This window comes from Ursus americanus, chromosome 14 (genome assembly GCF_024610735.1).
Source record: "Ursus americanus isolate L20-20 chromosome 14, mUrsAme1.1.p, whole genome shotgun sequence".
Taxonomy (NCBI): domain Eukaryota; kingdom Metazoa; phylum Chordata; class Mammalia; order Carnivora; family Ursidae; genus Ursus; species Ursus americanus.
Window position 1 is genome coordinate 62067522 of NC_142140.1, and position 19199 is coordinate 62086720.

The 19199-nt window shown below is 58.5% G+C and overlaps 2 protein-coding genes across 3 annotated transcripts; both read right to left on the bottom strand.

Annotated features, from left to right (window-relative positions):
- Positions 1-238: 238 nt before the first annotated feature.
- On the bottom strand, positions 239-1879 carry MED11 (mediator complex subunit 11). The gene is made up of 3 exons (XM_045797437.2): positions 1705-1879; positions 1437-1567; positions 239-771 (listed from the first exon to the last, which is right to left on the bottom strand). Exons 1-3 carry the CDS (start codon positions 1787-1789, stop codon positions 634-636), a joined length of 354 nt encoding a protein of 117 aa, XP_045653393.1. The 5' UTR covers positions 1790-1879; the 3' UTR covers positions 239-633.
- Positions 1880-8863: 6984 nt separating this feature from the next.
- On the bottom strand, positions 8864-17172 carry ARRB2 (arrestin beta 2). 2 transcript variants are annotated; one of them, XM_045797434.2, is made up of 15 exons: positions 17048-17172; positions 14212-14242; positions 13538-13598; positions 13381-13425; positions 12986-13182; positions 12656-12715; positions 12222-12289; positions 11950-12085; positions 11414-11498; positions 11156-11228; positions 10715-10852; positions 9951-10034; positions 9783-9862; positions 9618-9672; positions 8864-9361 (listed from the first exon to the last, which is right to left on the bottom strand). In XM_045797434.2, the coding sequence occupies exons 1-15, from the start codon at positions 17068-17070 to the stop codon at positions 9268-9270; spliced, it is 1230 nt and encodes a 409-aa protein (XP_045653390.2). In that variant the 5' UTR covers positions 17071-17172; the 3' UTR covers positions 8864-9267. The 2 variants fall into 2 exon arrangements, with proteins under 2 accessions (XP_045653390.2, XP_087723645.1); XM_087867519.1 differs by lacking the exon at positions 17048-17172 and adding an exon at positions 16738-16967.
- Positions 17173-19199: the final 2027 nt, after the last annotated feature.

The window sequence follows — 19199 nt, forward strand, 5'->3', positions numbered from 1 at the left end:
GACTCTTCTTTCTGCAAACATTGGCCTCATGCCCTTGCCCCCTTACCATGGTTCCTGGCTTCAGCTCCTCCGCTCAGGGTCCCACCGCCCCCTTGTCCCAGTCTGTCTTCACACACCAGCTGTTCCTCCCCCGAACACCCACTGTAGGCCTGCCCCCGCCCCCAGCAGGGACCATGCAGTTTGGTTTTATTTCCTCAATCCGCGTATCACCCACATATGTTCCAGTGAGAGTCTGAGGTCCTTGCTTTCATTGCTGTTTTTATTATTAAAATCCCTAGTTCTTCTTTTGTCTCTTTCAATGAAGAAGAATGTGTCTTCATTGGTCCAGTCTGGAGAAGCCTGGGGTAGGGACACGGAGTGTTTGAGGAAACGCACTGGGTGTCTGACTCTGTCTGAGCTTGTCAGCACTTTTGTGTCGTGCACCTGCGGAAACACCCTGCTTGAGGAGCCAGGGCATCGAGGGCCGGCTTGGTCTTTGGGTGGCTCCGTCCCCAGCTTCTGCCCCTTTGTCTGCATATACTCTGCCCAGCAGGGCCTGTAGGTGGCAGCCCCGACTTCCCACCCTACAGGTCTCTAGGTTCTGTCCCCGGTGCTGGGGTGTCTTCCTCCAAGTTCTTGCTCCACCTGGTTGGCCTAGTTTTCCAGCATCTGCTCACAGGTTCGGGCCACATCGCTGAGCTTGAGGCGAGTGTAGTCCACTCGCTTCAGGGCCATCTGACAGTCCTTCCTCGAAGAGTAGCTGGAGCCCTCATGGGGCTGCCCTGTGGCCACCTGCAGGACATTTAGATGCGTCAGTGACGCACCCCTTCCCCTGCCCAGCTCCCCAAACCCAGCGAGCATCAGGTCTCTGGTCTCATTTCTTCCCTGAGTGTGAAGCCGTCCCGGCACACGGGAGGTGGCTGGGTGACCCAGGGCAAATCACCGAACTTGTTAACCTCATCTGTAAAGTGTGGGTAACCGTAACTACTTCCTAGAGTTGGGGAAGGATTAGATAAAGCCGTGTCCGGCACGTTGTAAAACTTAATGAAGGCTGTTTGCTGTTGTAAAGACTTGAGAACCCTCTCAACCCTGTCCCTTTTCTCAGGACGTTGCCACTTCAAGCCCCTGAGGTCAGGTCAAGTTTCCGAGTGCACAGTCTTGTGGCTTTGGCACTGCTCATGAGTCCTTTCCCAGGACTTCCCCGTCCAGCAGCTCAAGGGATGCGGGCCAGTGAAGCCTGCAAGGCCGCCTGTAATATTTTCCCTCCGGAGGCGGAAGCCGACCCTGGAAGGGAGGGGTTCTGCCAAGGTCACCCGGCTCGCTGGTGGGCGGTGCTCGCTGGTGTGGCCAGGTCCCAGACCGCTCCAAAGGCCAAAGCTCCGCCCCCCGGGGATCCCCGCAGGCCAAGGCTAAGGCGGAGAGCGGGGTGCGAGCGCAGCGCCTCCCACCGCACACACCTGGGTGAGGTAGCGGATCTGAGCCGACAGCTCGGCCTCCACGTGCTGCACCGACGCCGTGAAGGCCGCCGCCTGCCGGTCCAGGAGCCGCTCGTTGGTTTTTTCCTTGGACAGTTCCAGGATCACGGTACCTGCGGGGGCGAAGAGAGGGCCAGGGCTGGCCGGAGAGGGCCGCGGCTGCCCCACGTGAGAGCCCGTCCCCCCGCGGGCACCGGGGGTCCCTCCCCTCCCCGCTGCGAGCGCAGGTGCCGGCCGTCGTGTCCCGAACCTGCATTCTGGAGAATAGCGCCGATTTCCCGTTCGATGTCCTCCAGGGCGCGGAGCCTCTCGTTCGCCAGGCTGTAGGTAGCCATCGCCACTCTGGGACGCCCCCCTCCACGGGGTTCTTCCGCGCTGAAGCGCAACACTCGAGCCCGGAAGCGGCTGTCGGTTTGCGCCTGCGCAGGACGCGCCCGGGGGCTGCGACTACAATTCCCAGGATGCCCGGCGCCGCCTGGCCTGGTGAACTACAACTCCCAGGGTGCCGTGCGCATGCCCTGGTCTGCGCCGCCGCCGCCACCTCGCGACCACCTGTGGTAAGAGGCGGTAGTGAAGCATTCATTCGCTAGTCCGAGGTCGTTCAGACCTGTCCGCCTTCGCGACACTCCTGGGGTCTGGATTTGATGTGTTCTACGAGAAGTGCCTGCGCGGCTGCTGGTGCTGAGTGATGATGGTGGGAGCTCTGGGGTGCTCTGCCTGCCCGCCCCGCTCTGCCGTCCGTCGGGCCTGGGGGATAGGCTGACTCGGTGAGTGTTCCATTGTTCCTCCCGGGCGGGAGCGCCTCTGACACCCAGGCTTCGCAACATGTCCCGGGAGCTGACTCCTTTCAGCCTTCCCCCCTTCGCTTTCTGGTCGCCGGTTACGCGGCGGGGTCTGGGGATGCGGCGTGAATGGGATGGACTGTCAGGTGACAGCGAGGTCGACGTTTGCTCCGAGGCGAGCGCAGGGTGCACCTGCAGGAGCCCGGAGAGAGGAGTCTGGGCGCAGCGCTGCTGGAGCCGAGTCTTGCGGGTTAACCAGGTGGACGAGAGGCTGCAGTGGAAAAGGGGAGCGGCTCAGGCAAGTGCATGGGGCCAGGGAGGGAGTACAGCCAGGGATTCAAGTTTGAGCCAAGCGAGTGACCGGTGGCGGCGGCGGGGCTGGAGTGGGAGCCAGACCAGGAAAAGGCTTACAAGCTAAGTAATTTGGACCTTGTTCTGAAAGCCCTTGGGCACCCTTGAAAGGTCTTCAAGATGTGTGTTATGGCCGGGTTTGCCTTTTTTGGAAAGGTCAATCCGGACAGCTTCTGGAAGGTGGGGAATGAAGGTGGTCGGCACAAGGTTAGCAAAGGAATGGAGACTTTCAGTTCAGCTCGAGGGACCTAGCATTTAATTTCACTCCTTTTTAAAATTCTAATAAAAGAACAAGTGGATTTTATTAAGGGGTCAGAGAGAGAGAGAGAGAGAGGAATGAATAGCAAAACTTTAGATAGAAGCTGGAAGACAGAAGGGTAAGTGGTGACTGATTTAGTAGTGAAATGGTAGTGAAGGCAGCGATGGGGAAAGCTTAAGAGCAACTTGTTTACTCTTAAATTAGTAGCGTCATGTACAATGGGGTGCAGTTGATACCAAAATGAAGGGGATTATTTTAAGTAGTTAGACCCCCCCCCAGATCTTCTCCTTTAATGCATACATCTGTGCGACCACTCAACCCCAACTCATCGGACTACTGAAGGTTTCTCTGCTGAAGATGGAAAACAGAGGGTCTTTGCCATGGAAGCCCCCCCCCCTACCGCCCTGGGCACAGTTGTATTGAAAAGACAGATTAGGGGTGCCTGACTGCCTCAGTCGGAAGGGTAGTGAGTTTGAGCCCCAATAATTTGTATTGAAAACACAGATTAGGGGTGCCTGACTGCCTCAGTCGGAAGGGTAGTGAGTTTGAGCCCCAATAATTTGTATTGAAAAGACAGATTAGGGGTACCTGACTGCCTCAGTCGGAAGGGTAGTGAGTTTGAGCCCCAATAATTTGTATTGAAAAGACAGATTAGGGGTACCTGACTGCCTCAGTCGGAAGGGTAGTGAGTTTGAGCCTCAGTCGGAAGGGTAGTGAGTTTGAGCCCCAATAATTTGTATTGAAAACACAGATTGGGGGTACCTGACTGCCTCAGTCGGAAGGGTAGTGAGTTTGAGCCCCAATAATTTGTATTGAAAACACAGATTAGGGGTGCCTGACTGCCTCAGTCGGAAGGGTAGTGAGTTGTGTAGAGATTACTTAAATGAATAAATAAATTAAAAAAAAAACTTTCAAAGAAAGAACTGAAAGAAAATAGGGATTAAATGAAAGTTTATTTCCTGAGTTGTTCCAATCTGGAATTCTGTACTCCAGCTGTGCTAGGATGAGGGCTGAAAATGCAACGATTCGACAACATAGAACTTAGTTTTTCCCCCGTAGGACAGCTCAGGGTGGGTAGTTAAGCACGCTCCTGGGTCAGCCGGAGATCAAGGCCAGCGGAGCAGCCCTGCCATCCTGTAGGGCCTTGTACTCCAACATGTGGTCTGCAGGCCGGTAGCCCTGGCATTACCTGGAAGCTGCTAGACTTGTAGGATCCTGCCCACATCTTCTGAATCAGTATCTGCTTTTGAAGAAGCTCAGGTGGTCTGAATGCACAGTAACGTCTGAGGGACACTGCTCCGGGGCAGTGCCGGGTGCCCTGTCGGGACTGGCTCGCTGCCATCCCTGGGCCGTAGTTGGCAGTGAGAGGGGAGAGGAAACGTGGAGGAGGCACATCTGGCCCGGAGGTCTGCCTAGGAAGTAGCCCAAGTAATCCCTACTCACATTCCACTGAATAGCAGTCGCATGGTCTCACCCAGCTCCGGGGTGCTGGGAAAGCCAGTGCTTACCTCGGTGGCCAGCTCCTGCCCTCGCACCACGGAAGAAGAGATTTTAGGGGAGACGTGGGCTCTCACAACAGCGAGAACGAAGATGGAATAAAGACATTTCGGTATGTCCAGAGGTCGCAAATTTTATACCGAGTTCCCTTTCTCAGGAGGTTCTTAGAAGTAGACCCCCAAGAGGAAGCTGTGGGATCCAGAAAGTGAGGGAGGCCTTGGGCACTGCAGAGAGGGCAACGAGAACACGGGGTGAAGGGGGATGCAGGGTGACAGGCACGAAGAACATCGAGATTGCCCTGGAGCAGGTCTAGAACGGCTCTGGATTTCTTCACGGAGATTGAAGACAGGAACATCTGTTTCGTAGTGAACGTATCGAAAGGATACGTAGACCTTCCAAGGAGAGTATAGGGCAGAGTTAGGGATGGACTCAGAGAATAAACAGATTCTTAAAATGACGGTGATTGAGGAAGACAGCCTGGCGCTAGAAGAGAAAGTTCATCGATGTACCGCGTGACAACGCTGGGTACCTTACGTGTAGGCATGGAAGTGTAAATATTCAATATTGAGCTGACCTCCATGGTTACCGTTCTCTTGGGAGTATGGGATGCCGGGGGCAGGAGGGAAAGTATTCCACTGTGGGGGAGAGGGGCCGAAGGGAGCTCAGGCTTCTCCTCGCATAGTGGGGGCTCCAGGGTGCTTCAGACAAAAACCAGGAAGTAGCAAAGGGAGCACGTTGTTTGGGGATATGGAGTCAGTACGAGAAGAGACACCTGGAGGAGGTGAAAGTGGCTGCCTCTCAGGAGAAGGGAGTTGGAGAGGGATGGGGTACAGGCCTTGTGATTGTCCAACTCCTTACACTATGTGCATGTATGACTTTGAAAATAACAAGTGGAAGTGACATGGTAGGGAGGAAATGAGTAGAGATTTTCTTCCTGTGGAAGAGACTTAAGTGTGAGGAGTGTCTTGTCTTTGGTTTCCTTCCTTCCTTGAGTAGAAGAGACTTGCGTGGGTTTATGCCCCATGGAGGAAGAACCAGTAGAGAGAGACAGAGGTCGAAGGCGGGGGGTGGTGGGCTGAATCAGGGACTCAGAGGAGGTGGGAGGGGAGAGATCTGAGCGCAGGGGGAGGGATGAGCTTTGAACACGAGGAGGCGGCTTGACCTTCGTGGTATAGAGAATTGGGATCCATGTCGGTGTTTGTGGGTAGGCGGTGGAAGTTGAAGTCATTTGTCCCTCGAAGCCTGATCTCTGTGAAAAAGAGAAGTCACTGTGAGCGGGAGGAAGGTTTGCAAGGTGGTGAGGGAGGTGGCCAGGAAGATGGAGGGGGACAAAGGCTCGCCCGGAATTGAGGGCCCAGCCGAAGTGAGAGGCCACAGGTTGGCAGCGGCCCTGAATGCGTGCCCAGGGCCCAGTAACCTAAGATGTGTTAAAAATTACTTGTTGAGTGAATGAATACGTCCACTTGTGTCGTGTGACTTTTCTGTGGCGGTGCTTGGCAGCCCTGTGTCGGGCGGGGCGGGCAGGGTGGCGGTGGGACGGAGCCCAGGCTGGGGTCTGAGAGCAGGTGTTTGAAAGGAGGGGCAGCTGAGCTCCTTGCAGGGGGTAGGGTGGGCTCCAAGTTCAGTGTGGAAAGAAAAGCGCCAAACTGCCAGGGACTAGAAGGCCCGAGAGCTTGGCAACAAAAAGAACCCAGAAGCCATTACGAAAGTGATTACGATGGTCTACCTTAAAATTAAAAAAATGAGTTATTAAAAATATCAGGAGGAAAACGCTTTGTAACCAGACGCGGCAGCTGCACGTTGTGGATGTATGCAGTGCCCCGGACTGCGCAGTTTAAAATGGTTGATTTAAAAAAATTTAATTAGGGGGGGCGCCTGGGTGGCACAGCAGTTAAGCGTCTGCCTTCGGCTCAGGGCGTGATCCCGGCGTTGTGGGATCGAGCCCCACATCGGGCTCTTCCGCTATGAGCCTGCTTCTTCCTCTCCCACTCCCCCTGCTTGTGTTTCCTATCTGGCTGGCTGTCTCTCTCTCTGTCGAATAAATAAATAAAATCTTTAAAAAAAATTTAATTAGAAAAAAGGTTAATTTTCTATTCCGTGAATCTTACCTCTGTAAAAAACCCAAAACCAAAACCTTTTACCCCAGAAATTGCCCCCCAAAATACGAACCTAGAAACAAATTCAAAAGACAGTGACAAACCGGGAACATATTTGCAAAATATATGACGAAGGGCTAATTTCTTTAGCAAAAAAAGAGCCCGCAGAGTACATTTTAAGAAAACGTACCCCAAGAAATCAGGTTTTATCCTCACTCATAGTCAAACAAATGCAAATTAAAAGCAGATGATGCCCCGTTTCACCTGCTAGATTGGCACGATCCTGAGGACCCGGCAAGGCTGCTTTTCAGGATTTGTCCTCCAGGGGCGCCTGGGGGGCTCCGTCCCTGACGGGTCTGCCACCGGCTCAGGTCATGATCTCAGGGTCCTGGGATGGAGCGCCGCCTTGGGCTCCCTGCTCTGCGGGGCGTCTGCTTCTCCCTCTGCCTCTCCCCCTACTCACACTCATACTCTCTCTCAAAGAAATAAAATCTGAAAAAGAAAAGAATTTGTCCTACAGATGGCTCGTGTGTGCAAAAAAGGCATATGTTCGGGGGTAAGGACTGTACTGGTGTTTGCATTAGCGGAAGAGCGGACCTCCTTCATGTCCCTCGGCAGGAGACGGGTAAAAATGCACGCCATCCAGGGAATGGAAGGTGACCTCACTGAAAGAATAAGGAAGGTCAGTGCGTGTCGCTATGGACAGGAACGCACCGTTAAGCATCTGACTCTTGGTTTCCACTCAGGTCATGATGTCACAGTCGTGAGATCGAGCCCCATATCAGGCTCCATGCTCAGCACAGAGTTTGCTTGAGAGTCTCTCTCCCTCTCCCTCGGCCCCTCCCCCCTGCTCCCTCTCTCTCAAATAAATAAAACTTAAAAAAAGACAAACACTTGTATAGGTATGACTGAGTCCCGGCAGGATCTCTGGAAGCATGATCACGGGACTGGTGAAACTGGTCGCTGCTGGGAATGAGAAGTGGGAGGCTGGGGTTCAGGGGCAGGGGGAGCCTTCTTTTCACTGGTTATTGCATACAGCTCGGATTTTTTTCTCTTTACACCATGTGCATGTTTCACCTTCTTAAAAACATTAAAAATTTTATAAAAAGCTTAAAAAAAAGAAAAAGATATCGTTTCTCAGATTGTGTGCTAATTCCAGACACAGGTGCGCGGATTCCTTCTGGAACCTGCTGGATCGGAATCTGGGAAGGCAGAGCCAAGGACGGGGCATGTTTATCGTGCGCTGCCCCCCTTCCCGGGGCTTCTGATTCACCTGATAACGTGCTGAGCTCCGAGCCCCGTGGGCCGAGAGCTGGGCGGTCGGGGAGTAGGCTCACAGGACTTGGAGTGATGCTGGCAGTGCCCCTGTGTGGCAAAGACCGGGGTGTGCGGGCTGGGCTGCTGTGGAGGGCCGAGCACCGTCACTGGTGTCTTGGCAGCACTTAAATCCGCGGGTAAACAACGGTCTAATTAGATGTCAGGCGCCGTAGGCCACAGGCCCGTAGGAACTGCCCCCCGGCCCCATCTGGAATTACTTGGCCTTGCTGTTTCTGTCCTGTTCCTGCCCTCACCCAGAATGTTCCAACCCGGTCCTCATCTGCCAGTTGTCTGCTCAAAGGCCCCTCCCTCCGGGGAAATCATCCCCAAACCCCGGCCTAGGTCAGCACTCTCTGACGCACGTTCTCCTGGCTCCTGGACTTCTCCTTTGGAGCGCAGATAATGTCATTAGGTCACTAGGGAATGATTTAATGGTGGCTTTGGTCACTGCTGTGTCCCTCCATGATGCCTGGTACAAAATAGGGACTTGGGAAGCGGGCTGTCGATGGAGTGAATGAATGAGCCTTACAAGATGCAGGAGACAAAGGCTGGGTGACAGGAGTGGGAGTCGGGGGGAGTGAGCTGTGTCCGTGGAGTGTCGCTCCCACCCGCAGCCCAGCGTCTGGGAGTGCCTGATGAATGTCCGAGAACTCGCAGTGACTTGCCTGCACAGGCGTGACTCCCTGCGGCCCCACGGAATGTCCTGCGGCTTCTGTCCGGGGAGGCCTGCGGCGGGGCTCCCACCGAGCCCCAGGGTTGGGCGGCCAGAGCCGAGCGCCCGGCCACAGCAGGTCACCACCCGGTCACGTGTGTCAGCAGCAAGGGGGAAGAGGCCGCTCTGGCCGGCCATGGGGAAGTGAGCGGCCGGTTCCCCTGTGAGTGCGTCAGCTGACGCTGTGGCTTTACCCAACTGTACCCTTGAGTTTGGACTGAGCAAATCGAGTTTCAGTGTTTACCTTGGAGCACACGACAGCCCAGTGCTTCGGACATTCACTGACAACCTCTGGGCCCGGCGAGGAGGCTGGCTGGGGGCTCAGCCCCCAGGGCACAGGCCCACATGGGCACCTGTCTGCTCCTTCAAGCCCGCACAGAAGACACGGACACTCCTGCCTATTAAAAGGTTTATTTTCTTCTTTATGCTCAGAAACAAAGAAGTGGACTTGCCCCCCCAGCCCAAGAGGGTCTTTTCTCGAAGGAAAGGGAAGCTGTTGGTGTGAGGCTGAACGTGGGGGTTCCTCTCCCCACTTTCCCTACTGTCTTTTCAGCAACCCCCTCCGCAAAATTTAGGTTCGAACACAGCTTGCCACCCACGGGGGGGTTGGGGAGGCGCAGCTGGAGTCCAAAAAGTAATGCCCACGTGCCACAAGAGATGGGTCCAGTGCGTGTCTGGGGGCGACTGGCGAGGGAGGGAGGGAGGGGAGGGGAGGGGTTGTCTGGGGAAGCTGCTGAGCGGAGGGAGAGACGGTGGGGAGGCTGGGGACCTCCCCCCCCAGCAGCACCCACCCCTCCTCCTAGCAGAACTGGTCCTCGTCCTCCTCGTCCTTTATCCCCTTCAGCCGAAGCCGGGCGAAGTCCTCAAACACGATGTCATCGTCCGTGGCGTAGCTTGATGGTAGAGAGGAGGGGTGAGGTGTGGGCTCCAGACCCTTCTCGGCCCCCTGCTCCCCTCCCAGAGCCAGGGGTGTCAGAGCAGCCACCGGGCTGGATGCATTGGCGAGAAGGCTAAGCCGTCTGGATTTGATGCTTCAGCCCTCCCTCCCCCCCCCGGGGGGAGGGGAAACGGGGGCCAGGGCAGATTTGAGGGGTGCAGGACTCTGCCCACAGAGGTCAAAGGTCAGAAGGCGGGGGAGGAGCGTCTTACTTGGTATCAAACTCAATGAGGTTGGTGTCCACAGGGGCATCTGTGTCAGGAGCAGCTGAGGCGAGGAGAGGGGGTGGGTGGGTGGGTGCTGGAGGGACCAGCGTCTCTCCCCTGGCCTTGCCTCAGGCCATCTCGCGGGGGGCTTGGGGCGGGTGGTGCGCTCACCTGTCTGGGGCCTGGGGAGGGTGATGTGGTCGTGGGGCTTGGGGTGCATAAGCACAAACGGCAGCTCCACGGAGACATCCCTGTGGTGGTGGGGGGGAGGCAGCATGAAGGGCCAGCACCCCCGCGCTGGAGGAGAGCCCCCGCCCCCCGCCCCCCCCAAGCACTCACCCGCCACGAGACACCACGAGCTTCACCTTGACCCTGTAGGACACCAGGATGCCCAGCACCTCCTTGTTGGCGCCCTCCTTCACGCTGCAATGAGGGGCAGGAGCTAGACCACAGCCCGCCCTGGGGCTCTGGGTGGGACCGCATCCCAGCCGTGGCCTCCAGCAGCGTAGACCGTGCTGTTCTCAAGGCCAGGCACCCCTCGCCCAGAACCCGCTTGTGGCTTCTCATCTCTCGTGGTAAAAGCGGACGTCCTTGGGACCCGACAGCCCTGCCTCGTCCTGCTCTCCGCCACCCCGACCGCACCTCCTACTCCTCTCGCCGTGGCTCCTCCGCCACGCTGCCCCCCCCCCCCCCGCCTGCTATGTGGGCTCGTGCAGCGCACACCCCAGCCCCAGCTCCGTGAGGCTGTGGCCACCCCCCTGGGGCGCGACGGCCCCACACCTCCTCACACGTCCTCGAAGACTTACTCTGGGTCCCTCCTCGGAACCCACGCCTGGGGCGCCTTCCCCAGCCCCCTCTCCGCAGTGCGCACAGGCTGCCGCCCCCGCTTCATCCCTCCCTTCTCTGCCTTGCTTCTGGACGCGGCACCGGACCTGCTGTGCGTTTCACTGCTGATCTGTCTGTCTTCCCTCTCTAGACTCTCTGGTCCGTTCTGGGCCCCGAGAACGCCCCGGCCCCTAGGACAGAGCCTGACGCGCGGCTGGCCCGAAGGAGCATGTGAGCCCTGGGCCGCGGGAGCCCCCCGCCCCCCAGCCCACGCTCACATGGTGCTGGAAGCCAGGTTGGTGTCCTCGTGCTTGAGCTTCCCGTCCAGGGCAAGACCCCGCTTCTCCCGGTTGTCGCTGAGCAGCGGGGTGACGGTATACACTTTGCAGAACGTGGAACTGGGGGACACCTGGTCACTGGGGAGTGGGGCCAGGAGACCGAGACTGGGGGGGGTGCTGGGTGAGGAGGTCGCTCCCACCCTGGGGGCTTCTCCCCCACCACTAGCCCGGCTCTGTTCGGGCCCATAGGTAACGGGGGGGGGGGGGGGAGTTTAGAGGTCAACCCACTTGGGAAAATGAGCGGCTCAGAGGCACCTGCATGTGGAGGGAATGCCCTTGTAGGTGGGGATGGTTCCGGACGGTTCCATCCCCGCCTCACATTCTCCCGGGGCTACTCCTCTGCCCTCAGGGAGGGGGGTGCTGGGCTGTTCTGTTACTCACTCTTGTTCGATCTGAGCCACGGGACACTTGTACTGGGCAGTGCTGAAGAGGCAGATGTCCGCATACTGTCTCACTGCGGGGGCGGGGGGGGGTTAAGCAGCCATGCCGGGAGCACAGCCTGCTGCCCCCCCCCCAGGGGTGTGTCTCCTTCTGGGGCAGCCTCCTGCACTGGGGTGTGTCCCTGGGCTGAAATCACGCTGGGAGCCACATGGGCAGCAACTCCCACCCCAGGACCCCCTTCTGTCCCCCACCTCCTACCAGAGACTTTGATCTTCTTGATGGTCTTGGTGGAGTTGTTGGTGACGTGGACGTTGACATTGAGGGGCTCCCCGTGGTAGTACAGCTTTCGAGGGGAGGGGATCAAGTTAATGCGATCTGCTTGCACTGGTCCCACTATTAGCCCCCCCTCCGCCCCCACGCAGACCGGCGGCTTGGTCTCCCTCTAAACCCAAGCCCACGCCTTCTGAGGCAGCGTTCTTTAAAAACGCTGCCCTGGGGGTGCCTGGGTGGCACAGCGGTTAAGCGTCTGCCTTCGGCTCAGGGCGTGATCCCGGTGTTATGGGATCGAGCCCCACATCAGGCTCCTCTGCTGGGAGCCTGCTTCTTCCTCTCCCACTCCCCCTGCTTGTGTTCCCTCTCTCGCTGGCTGTGTCTATCTCTGTCGAATAAATAAATAAAATCTTTAAAAAAACAAAAAAAACAAAAACAAACAACGCTGTCCTGGCCGGTGGCTTCAGTCCTCCCCCCACGGTCCCTCTGCACCGCAGCACCTGCGTCACCCCCGTGCACCCCACCTCCTTGTCCAGGGAAGCCTCAAGGTGCAGGGACCGGTCGGACATGAGGAAGTGGCGTGTGGTTTCTGCCGAAGGCTGGGGGCCGGGTTTCTCTGGGGCAAACTGCACCTTTCGAATCACCAGGCGCACAGAGTTCCTGGGGGTGGGGGAGGAGGGACAGGAGGGGCAGTGCTCAGACACGCAGACCCCCACCGCCGCCTTCCCCAGGCCTGGGGCTCCAGGGAGCGGGGAGGGGATGGTCACAGCCCTGGGGAGCTCCTCGCTTCCCTCACCTTTTGTGGCTTTTCTCTTCTAGCGATTTGGCACAGAAGGCTCGAATCTCAAAGTCTACTCCACAGGCCTCGGGAGGAGAAAAGGTCACATCTTACACAAGGCCCCTGACACCACCACGCCCTTCCTTCCCTCTCCCCTCGCCTTGGTCAGGGACTCTTGCCCCATCGCAGTCTGGCCTGAGGAGTGTAGGGCCTGGGGTTCGTGCTCTTTCTCCCAAAGACCCAGTTGCTGGCAGAGCGTCAGTCCTGTCTGTGCAAGGTGAGCCCCTGTACTCACCCGGGGGTGCCTGGAGGCACCATGAGCAGATAAACCGTGTTTCTCCTGGGGACACGCCCCACCCTGGCTTCTCCCTGACAGCCCCCCCTCGCTGTGTCCCAGGCTCCTGCTGGAGCCCATTCTGTCCCCTGAACCCTCGGACCCATTCCCGCCGTACCTTCCCTGTGTCCTCGGGGCCTGGCTGCAGGGTGACGGAGCAGGGCAGATTCTGGGGGATCTGTGGGGAGGCAAGGGGAGGCTTCAGTTCTCCCAGAGAGCCCCCAAACCTTTCTCCCCATCCCCACTAAGAGGTTGGAGGAGGAGTCCCAGGGGGTGGGAGAGGAAGAAGGAAGGGGCCCCAAGGAGGAGCCAGAGACAAGGGTGGCCCCGAAGGCAGAGGGGGGTCTAGGGCACCCTCCTCACTGTTGCTTCCAGATCTGCCCAGAACAGGTGCCCCCCCGCTCAGTCCCAGACCCCCAGCCCTGCAGAGGGTGAGGGGCGTCCTCACTGTGAAGAAAAAGGGGTGGGCATGTTGGCCCAGCTTCCTCAGCAGCCGGTCCTGCAGGCGGGTGGGGGGCCGCGGTGGGTTGGGCACAGGGGGGAAGGCCTGGTAGTTGGCGATGAACAGGTCTTTGCGGAAGGACAAGCCCAACACATCCAGGTCCTCGCGGCCATAGCGGAAGGCGCAGGTGAGGGTCACAAACACTGCGAGGGAGGGCAAGGTGGGGCGGTCAGGAGCTCCCCCGCCCCAGCCCCCCAGTCCCTAGCAGCATCCGACCTGCTTGAACCCGACTTCCCTCTCCCGTCTCGGCCCTCTGTCTCTCCAGGGTCCGTGTCAGTGCCAGCCCGCCCCACTGGGCCACCCTAACCTCCCCTGGGCGTCCCCTGCACTCGGGCCAGTACCTTTGCGGTCCTTCAAGTAGTCAGGGTCCACGAGCACCACGCCATCTGGGAAAGGGACACACGAGCTCACCTCCTGTCAGGGCCTCCCCTCCATCCCTGGGCCCAGGAACCTCTCCCTGTCCTGGGGGCCCCGGTGCTGCTTTTGGGGCACACTTACCTACAGGGTCCACTTTGTCCAGGTGGTCTACAAAGTCCCGCTTGCCCAAGTACACGGTGACCTGGGGGTACGGAAGGGGCACAGGGAAGATTGGGCAGACGAGTGCAGGGCGCCCGAGCCCCTCAGAGTGGTCGTCCCATCCTTGGTCTTTCCACACTGGGGGTAGCCCCGGGGTTCCTCCCAGGAGGGTCAGAAGGCGAGAGTAGTGGGGTTTCCCAGATTAACCAACCTTGAAGCTTTTCTCACCTCTGCCCACAAGTCAGCAAGTGTGTGTGGTGGGGTGGGGTGGGGTGGTGGTGGGGAGTGGGCTTGGGGAGGACACGCCCCAGACAGCCAGTGAGAGAGCAGGGTGTGGTCTCACTGGCTCCCGTCAAGGGACTCTGGGATACACAGGCCATAGCCTGGGGACCCTGGGCTGGCTCCTGAGAGGGGTACCCTAGGGCTTCTGAGTCCTCCCCCTTCATCTTGCCTAGGGACCCAGACCTGTCCCCACCCAGCCCCGTGGCTGGCTCAGGTTGAGCGGCCTTTGCGGCAAGGGGCTTCAGGAGGGAAGGAAGTCAGCTCTTAGCTGTCACAGGAAGTGGGGAGCTAGGGGTTGGGGATCGGCTAGGGGCAGGCTGGGCTTTGCAGGGGCCCAGAGAAGGTTGGGAGGAGAAGCAGCATGGGAGACTCACCTTGCAGTTAGGGCTTGACTTCTTGAAGACCCTAACAAAACAGAAAGGGAAACCCACTGCCTCCCTCAGGCTCGGCGGCAGGGACCCCCACACCAGCCCGAGAAGCAGAGCTCACCCGGGATTCCGCCTGCAGGCTTTGGGGCTTTGCCAGCTCTACCCCTCCCACTTCTTCCCAGAAGGAGGGCAACCACAGGTCTTTAATATTCCCAACACAGCCGTGGTGGCCCCCCCTCCACCCTCACTAGGTCCCCTCCTCCTGTGGCAATGGCCCCTGGTTGCCACAGGAACCACCCAGGCTCTTCCCAGAGCACAAGCCCCAGGGGGACCCAAATGGGCAGGTTGTAGGAGCCTCTAAGACCTAACCCTCTCTCTCCATCTTCTCTGGTCTCCAGCTCCAAAGACAGCTGGAGTACCCAGAAGGGCAAAGGCCCTGGCTTTTGCCCCTAAAATGGTTTCTACTTCTAGCCACTACATAAGTGTGACCCGACTCCATTAACCTCCAACTGTCCCCATCCCTGATCTCAGCAGCCTCAAAGCCTATTTGTCTTTGAAGGCCGAGCTCAGCTATCACCTCCTTTAGAAAGCAGATCCAGCCAGGACTCCGGTTACTCTGTTTTTTTTGGGGGGGGGGGTTCCTGTCACACTGGCTTCTGTTTTACTGGTGGTGTGACAGCATGCACAGGCCGTGAGCTGTGTGTCACCTGCCTCGCTAGCTCGACTGTGAACATCGGAGGCCGTGTCCGGTTTGGCACGCCCAGCACGACGCCAGCCGTACGATAGAGACGATGATGCTGGCTGACATTTGTCGGGAGAAGGCTCCGTGCTCAGCACTGTGCCAAAGCCTTCGTGTGTGTTATCTCACTTAGAACTCTTAGCGACCCAATGACGGAGGTTCCAAATTCCTAATTTACGGGTGAGGGAACCGAGGCACGGGGGGAATGGAAGGATTTAGCCTAAGGCCCCAGAGGGTGTAAATGGTATGGCAGGCTGGCTCCAGCCATGCTCTTCCTCACTAAACCGTTACACTCTCCTGTCTCTGCAAACGGCATGAAGTTTGGTGAACTGCAGGGGATCCGCTCCCCGGCATGAAGTTTGTTGAACTGCAGGGGATCCGCTCCCCGGAGCCGAAACAATCTGAGCCTGGACTCTACCCACTGCTGTGAGCGTAGTAGGTGTCTGGTGGCCCCTCTGCTCTGGCCACTTGCAGGTCTGCCCTTCCTCATCCTGATCCGCTCTGCCTCGGCAGCGATCCCTGGGAAGGGTCCTCGGTTGGTAGAAACTGAAGTCCTGCCAACTGGCCCATCCTTCCTCCAGCACCCTCCCCCCCAGTTTTGCTCTAACTTCCTTGCCGCTTCCTCCCAGAATGTCAGACTGTCCAAAGGCCATAAGGCAAAGGGTACGGTGGTCCCCAGGTATCCCCTCCAAAAAAGGAGAGGGGACATTGGCACGGTGGCAGCTAGAATAAGCACCCACCCTGGGGGTGGACAGCTATGGCATCATGCAGCTCCCCCTCCCCTTTGCTTCTAGATTTCCTCTTTGTCCCCGGGCTTCCTCCTATTAGGAAGAAAGCCACTGGACTGCGGTTTTGGGGAAATGGCCCTGGAGCATCTGCAGGGCCACCTTGCCCTTGGGAGCCGAGGCTAGGGAGCAGCAGCACTTGTACCCCGAGGCTCGCCAAGGAGGCAGAGTGTGGGGGAGTGCAGAGGTGCCCAGTGAGGGGGCCAGCGCCAGCAGATGTTCTCTCCATTTCCTGTGGACCAGAATTAGATGGGGGTGGTGGGATTGTGCCAAGTCAGCAGTCCCCCTCTGGTCCATCCATCCTCCTCCCTGAACCACATAACGGAAATTGGGGGCCTCCCTCGAGTCAGCGACTTCCCCTTTCTCTGGGGGTGTTTAAGCCCTAATCCAGGACACCAGTCCTCCCTCTGATCATCTCTCCGATACGACTCAACTTGGTGCTCAGAAGCCTGGGTTCTGGTGGGGCTGAGAGGATAATGTTTTGCAGCACAGGTGGTGTCTCAGGACCAGGGCCCCAACCTGATCCCTTCTGGATTGAGGCATACAGCCCCAATCTTTTCCTCTTTTGCTCCTGCTCCCCAGGGACTCGGGCATTCACCCACTATCCCCTTGGGGGTGTTGGCCCACAACAGGAAGTGGATTTTGCTAGAGACCAAAAAAGAGAACTCGGGGTATCAGTGGAAGGAAGGAGCCTCGATTGCATAGAAAACATCCGGGGAGTGGATGGCGTGCCCAGGGCAGACACTGCCTTCCCTCACCTCTGGGAAGAGGGGTAAGGCCCAGAAGCGGGGAGGGTCGTCACGCACTCTGCTCCCCCAAGATAAAGCTGTTGCTCCTAGCAACCTGGGGGAAGGCAGAAGTTTGGAAGCAGAGCCACCTGGCCCTTGGGACAGCCTGACTGTCTGTGGGGTATTGGACAGGAGGCTCTTCAGCAGCTCGGCACGAGTCTAAGGGGGGATCCCCTCCCAGCATCCACCCTTCCCATACCCGACCCCTCGGGCCGGCCACCTGCTCCTCCTTCCTCCGCCCCTGCATCGCAGCCTGCACCGGAGAACCCAGTCGTCCGGCCCCCACATCCCTGCGAGAACCCAGACGCCGGTTTCCTGATCGCCTTCAACCCTCGCTTTCTGCAAGGGCCCTGGCATGCGTCCCCCTCATTATCCTCGAGGACCTAGGCGTGCGGCCCCAGATGGCTGCCCCCTAGGGACCCAGGCGTCCAGCCCCCGGGCTCTCTCCCCGGTGTCCTTGTCCGGGAATCGTCCCGGCACCCGCCCCGAGCCGCCGCCCACGTCCCGTCGCGCGGCCCCACCTCCCTTACCTGGTGCCCGGTTTCTCCCCCATGGTGCGCGCGCCCGCCGCCCGCCCGGTTCGCGGCTCGCTCGCAGCCTCCCAGCCCGCTGCCAGGTCCCTGCTCCTCCCCGCGCCACTGCGCACGCGCGCCCTCCGCGCTTTCTCCTCTCCCCCGCCCCTCCGCCCCCCTGCGATCCTGGGGAACCGGGGCCAGATGCGTCAGCCCGGATCGCGCGCGCCGCGGCGCCGCCCGCCCTCTCGGCGCAGACCCGCGCGGCGATTGGCTCCGGCCCCGCGCCCGTCCCTCCGCGGCCCCGCCCCGCCGCTCCCGGGGTCCCCAGTGCCCGCTCCGGCGCGCGCGGTCCCCAGTCCCCGCTCCGCCGCCCATCTCTCCGCCCCTCCGCACACCCGTAGGAACCGATTGGGCCCCCCAGAACGGAGGGGCCCGCCTGCCGGGAGGGGAGAGCCCTGTGATTGGCTCCCTGCGTCCAGGACGCCGCGGGGGTCCCCTCCCCTTTGTTTGCCTTCTCAGTGGCGGTGGAGGCGAGGGAGGCGGTGGGGGCGGAGGAACGCGCTCCCGCACAGTGTGGGAAGAAGGACGAGGGGGTGCGCACGTGGGCGAGCGGCTCCAGTTGCGTGAGGCTCTGGTTCGGGGCGCGCCGCTCACCCCAGTGCTCGCAGCCTTCTTTGGCCCGCCCTCCCGCCCCCTCTCGTGGTGTGTCGGCTCCCTCTGGTGTCTGTCTTTGATCTTCCGCAGGATTACTGTGCCCGGTTTCTCCGACTACCCATCCCTTCCGTCTACGCGCATCACAGCGAGCATCCGTCCCTGCATCCGTCCGTCCATCCATGCATCCAACCACCCATCCAGGCATCACGCCTATTTCGTGCCAGTCACTGTGCTGGACGATGGGGACACAGACACGAATTCACACAGCCCCTGCCTTCCCAGCACAGTTCAGGAGACACATAAACAGGTATTAGGATCCCAAGAATACTAGAATGGAGGTATGACTCAGAAGGACAAAGCGACTACTGGAGCTTGACTGGGGCAGGGGTGGCGGGGCGGGGGGTACGCTGTCCAGAGGAGGAGACACTGGAGGACAATCTTTCTGCAGGGTGGGCAGAAGTTGGGAAAGGGCGTCGTGAAGACAGAGAAAGGCAAGGCACGTCCTCTTCCGAAGTGTTTGTGGGGTTCCACCGCAGGAGAGATGAGGGGGAGGAGGAGGACTGGAACAAGTGTGAGGGATGATGACGTGAAGGAACGAGACCGAGGTCTTCCCAGAGGACACCCAGAGGACACTCGGATCCCACAGTGGCTTTTTTTAAGCAAAAGACTGGCACGATGGGATTTCTCCTTCAGGAGGATGATTCTGGGCATTGTGGAGGGTGGAGAGACCAGGGCAAGGTTATGTGGAGTAGGACCAGTCAAGAGGAGAAGAGGGACCAGGTGGAAGAGCCATTCATTTCTAGGGAAAAATGGACTGGAGGGGGGGTGATGATGGGTGCCTGACAATTCAGGACTTAGGGAGCTAATGCATTTCTCCTGCTTCCATGTCTTTCCCATTCTCCCCATCTTCCATCCGAATGGACTAACTTCACCCTCTCCCTCCACTTTTCCACACAACAGAAAGTAATATGCACAAGATAGTTTGAGATCTTTTTTTTTTTTAAAGATTTTTATTTATTTATTTTGACAGAGACAGATAGCCAGCGAGAGAGAACACAAGCAGGGGGAGTGGGAGAGGAAGAAGCAGGCTTCCAGCAGAGGAACCTGATGTGGGGCTCGATCCCGGAACGCCGGGATCACGCCCTGAGCCAAAGGCAGATGCTTAACGACTGCGCTACCCAGGTGCCCCTCTGAGATCATTTTTAAGGTCCAAACATGGGAAATAAGACAGAATCAGAGAGGGAGACAAACCATAGGATACTCTTAGCTATAGGGAACAAACCAAGGGTTGCTGGAGGGGGTGGGGTGGCAGGCTGGCGTAACTGGGGGATGGGCATGAAGGAGGGCCCATGATGGAATGAGCACTGAGTGTTATGCAACTGATGAATTACTGAACGCTACATCTGAAACTAACAACACACGATATGTTAACTAACTGAATTTAAAGAAAATAAGTTATTTTAAAAAGGTTCAAATATAGGCCCTCAGTTCTGTCACCGCCTTCTAAGCTCGC

Excerpts from the sequence above, each read along its gene's own strand:
- MED11 (XM_045797437.2), bottom strand. The coding sequence starts at position 1,789 with ATGGCTACCTACAGCCTGGCGAACGAGAGGCTCCGCGCCCTGGAGGAC. Across the intron at positions 1,568-1,704 it reads CGCTATTCTCCAGAATGCAG|GTACCGTGATCCTGGAACTG; the intron begins GTTCGGGACACG and ends TCGCCCCCGCAG. Across the intron at positions 772-1,436 it reads AGATCCGCTACCTCACCCAG|GTGGCCACAGGGCAGCCCCA; the intron begins GTGTGTGCGGTG and ends AATGTCCTGCAG.
- ARRB2 (XM_087867519.1), bottom strand. The coding sequence starts at position 16,874 with ATGCCAGGGCCCTTGCAGAAAGCGAGGGTTGAAGGCGATCAGGAAACC. Across the intron at positions 13,426-13,537 it reads GGACAAAGTGGACCCTGTAG|ATGGCGTGGTGCTCGTGGAC; the intron begins GTAAGTGTGCCC and ends TCCCTTTCCCAG. Across the intron at positions 10,035-10,714 it reads AACCTGGCTTCCAGCACCAT|CGTGAAGGAGGGCGCCAACA; the intron begins GTGAGCGTGGGC and ends CCCTCATTGCAG.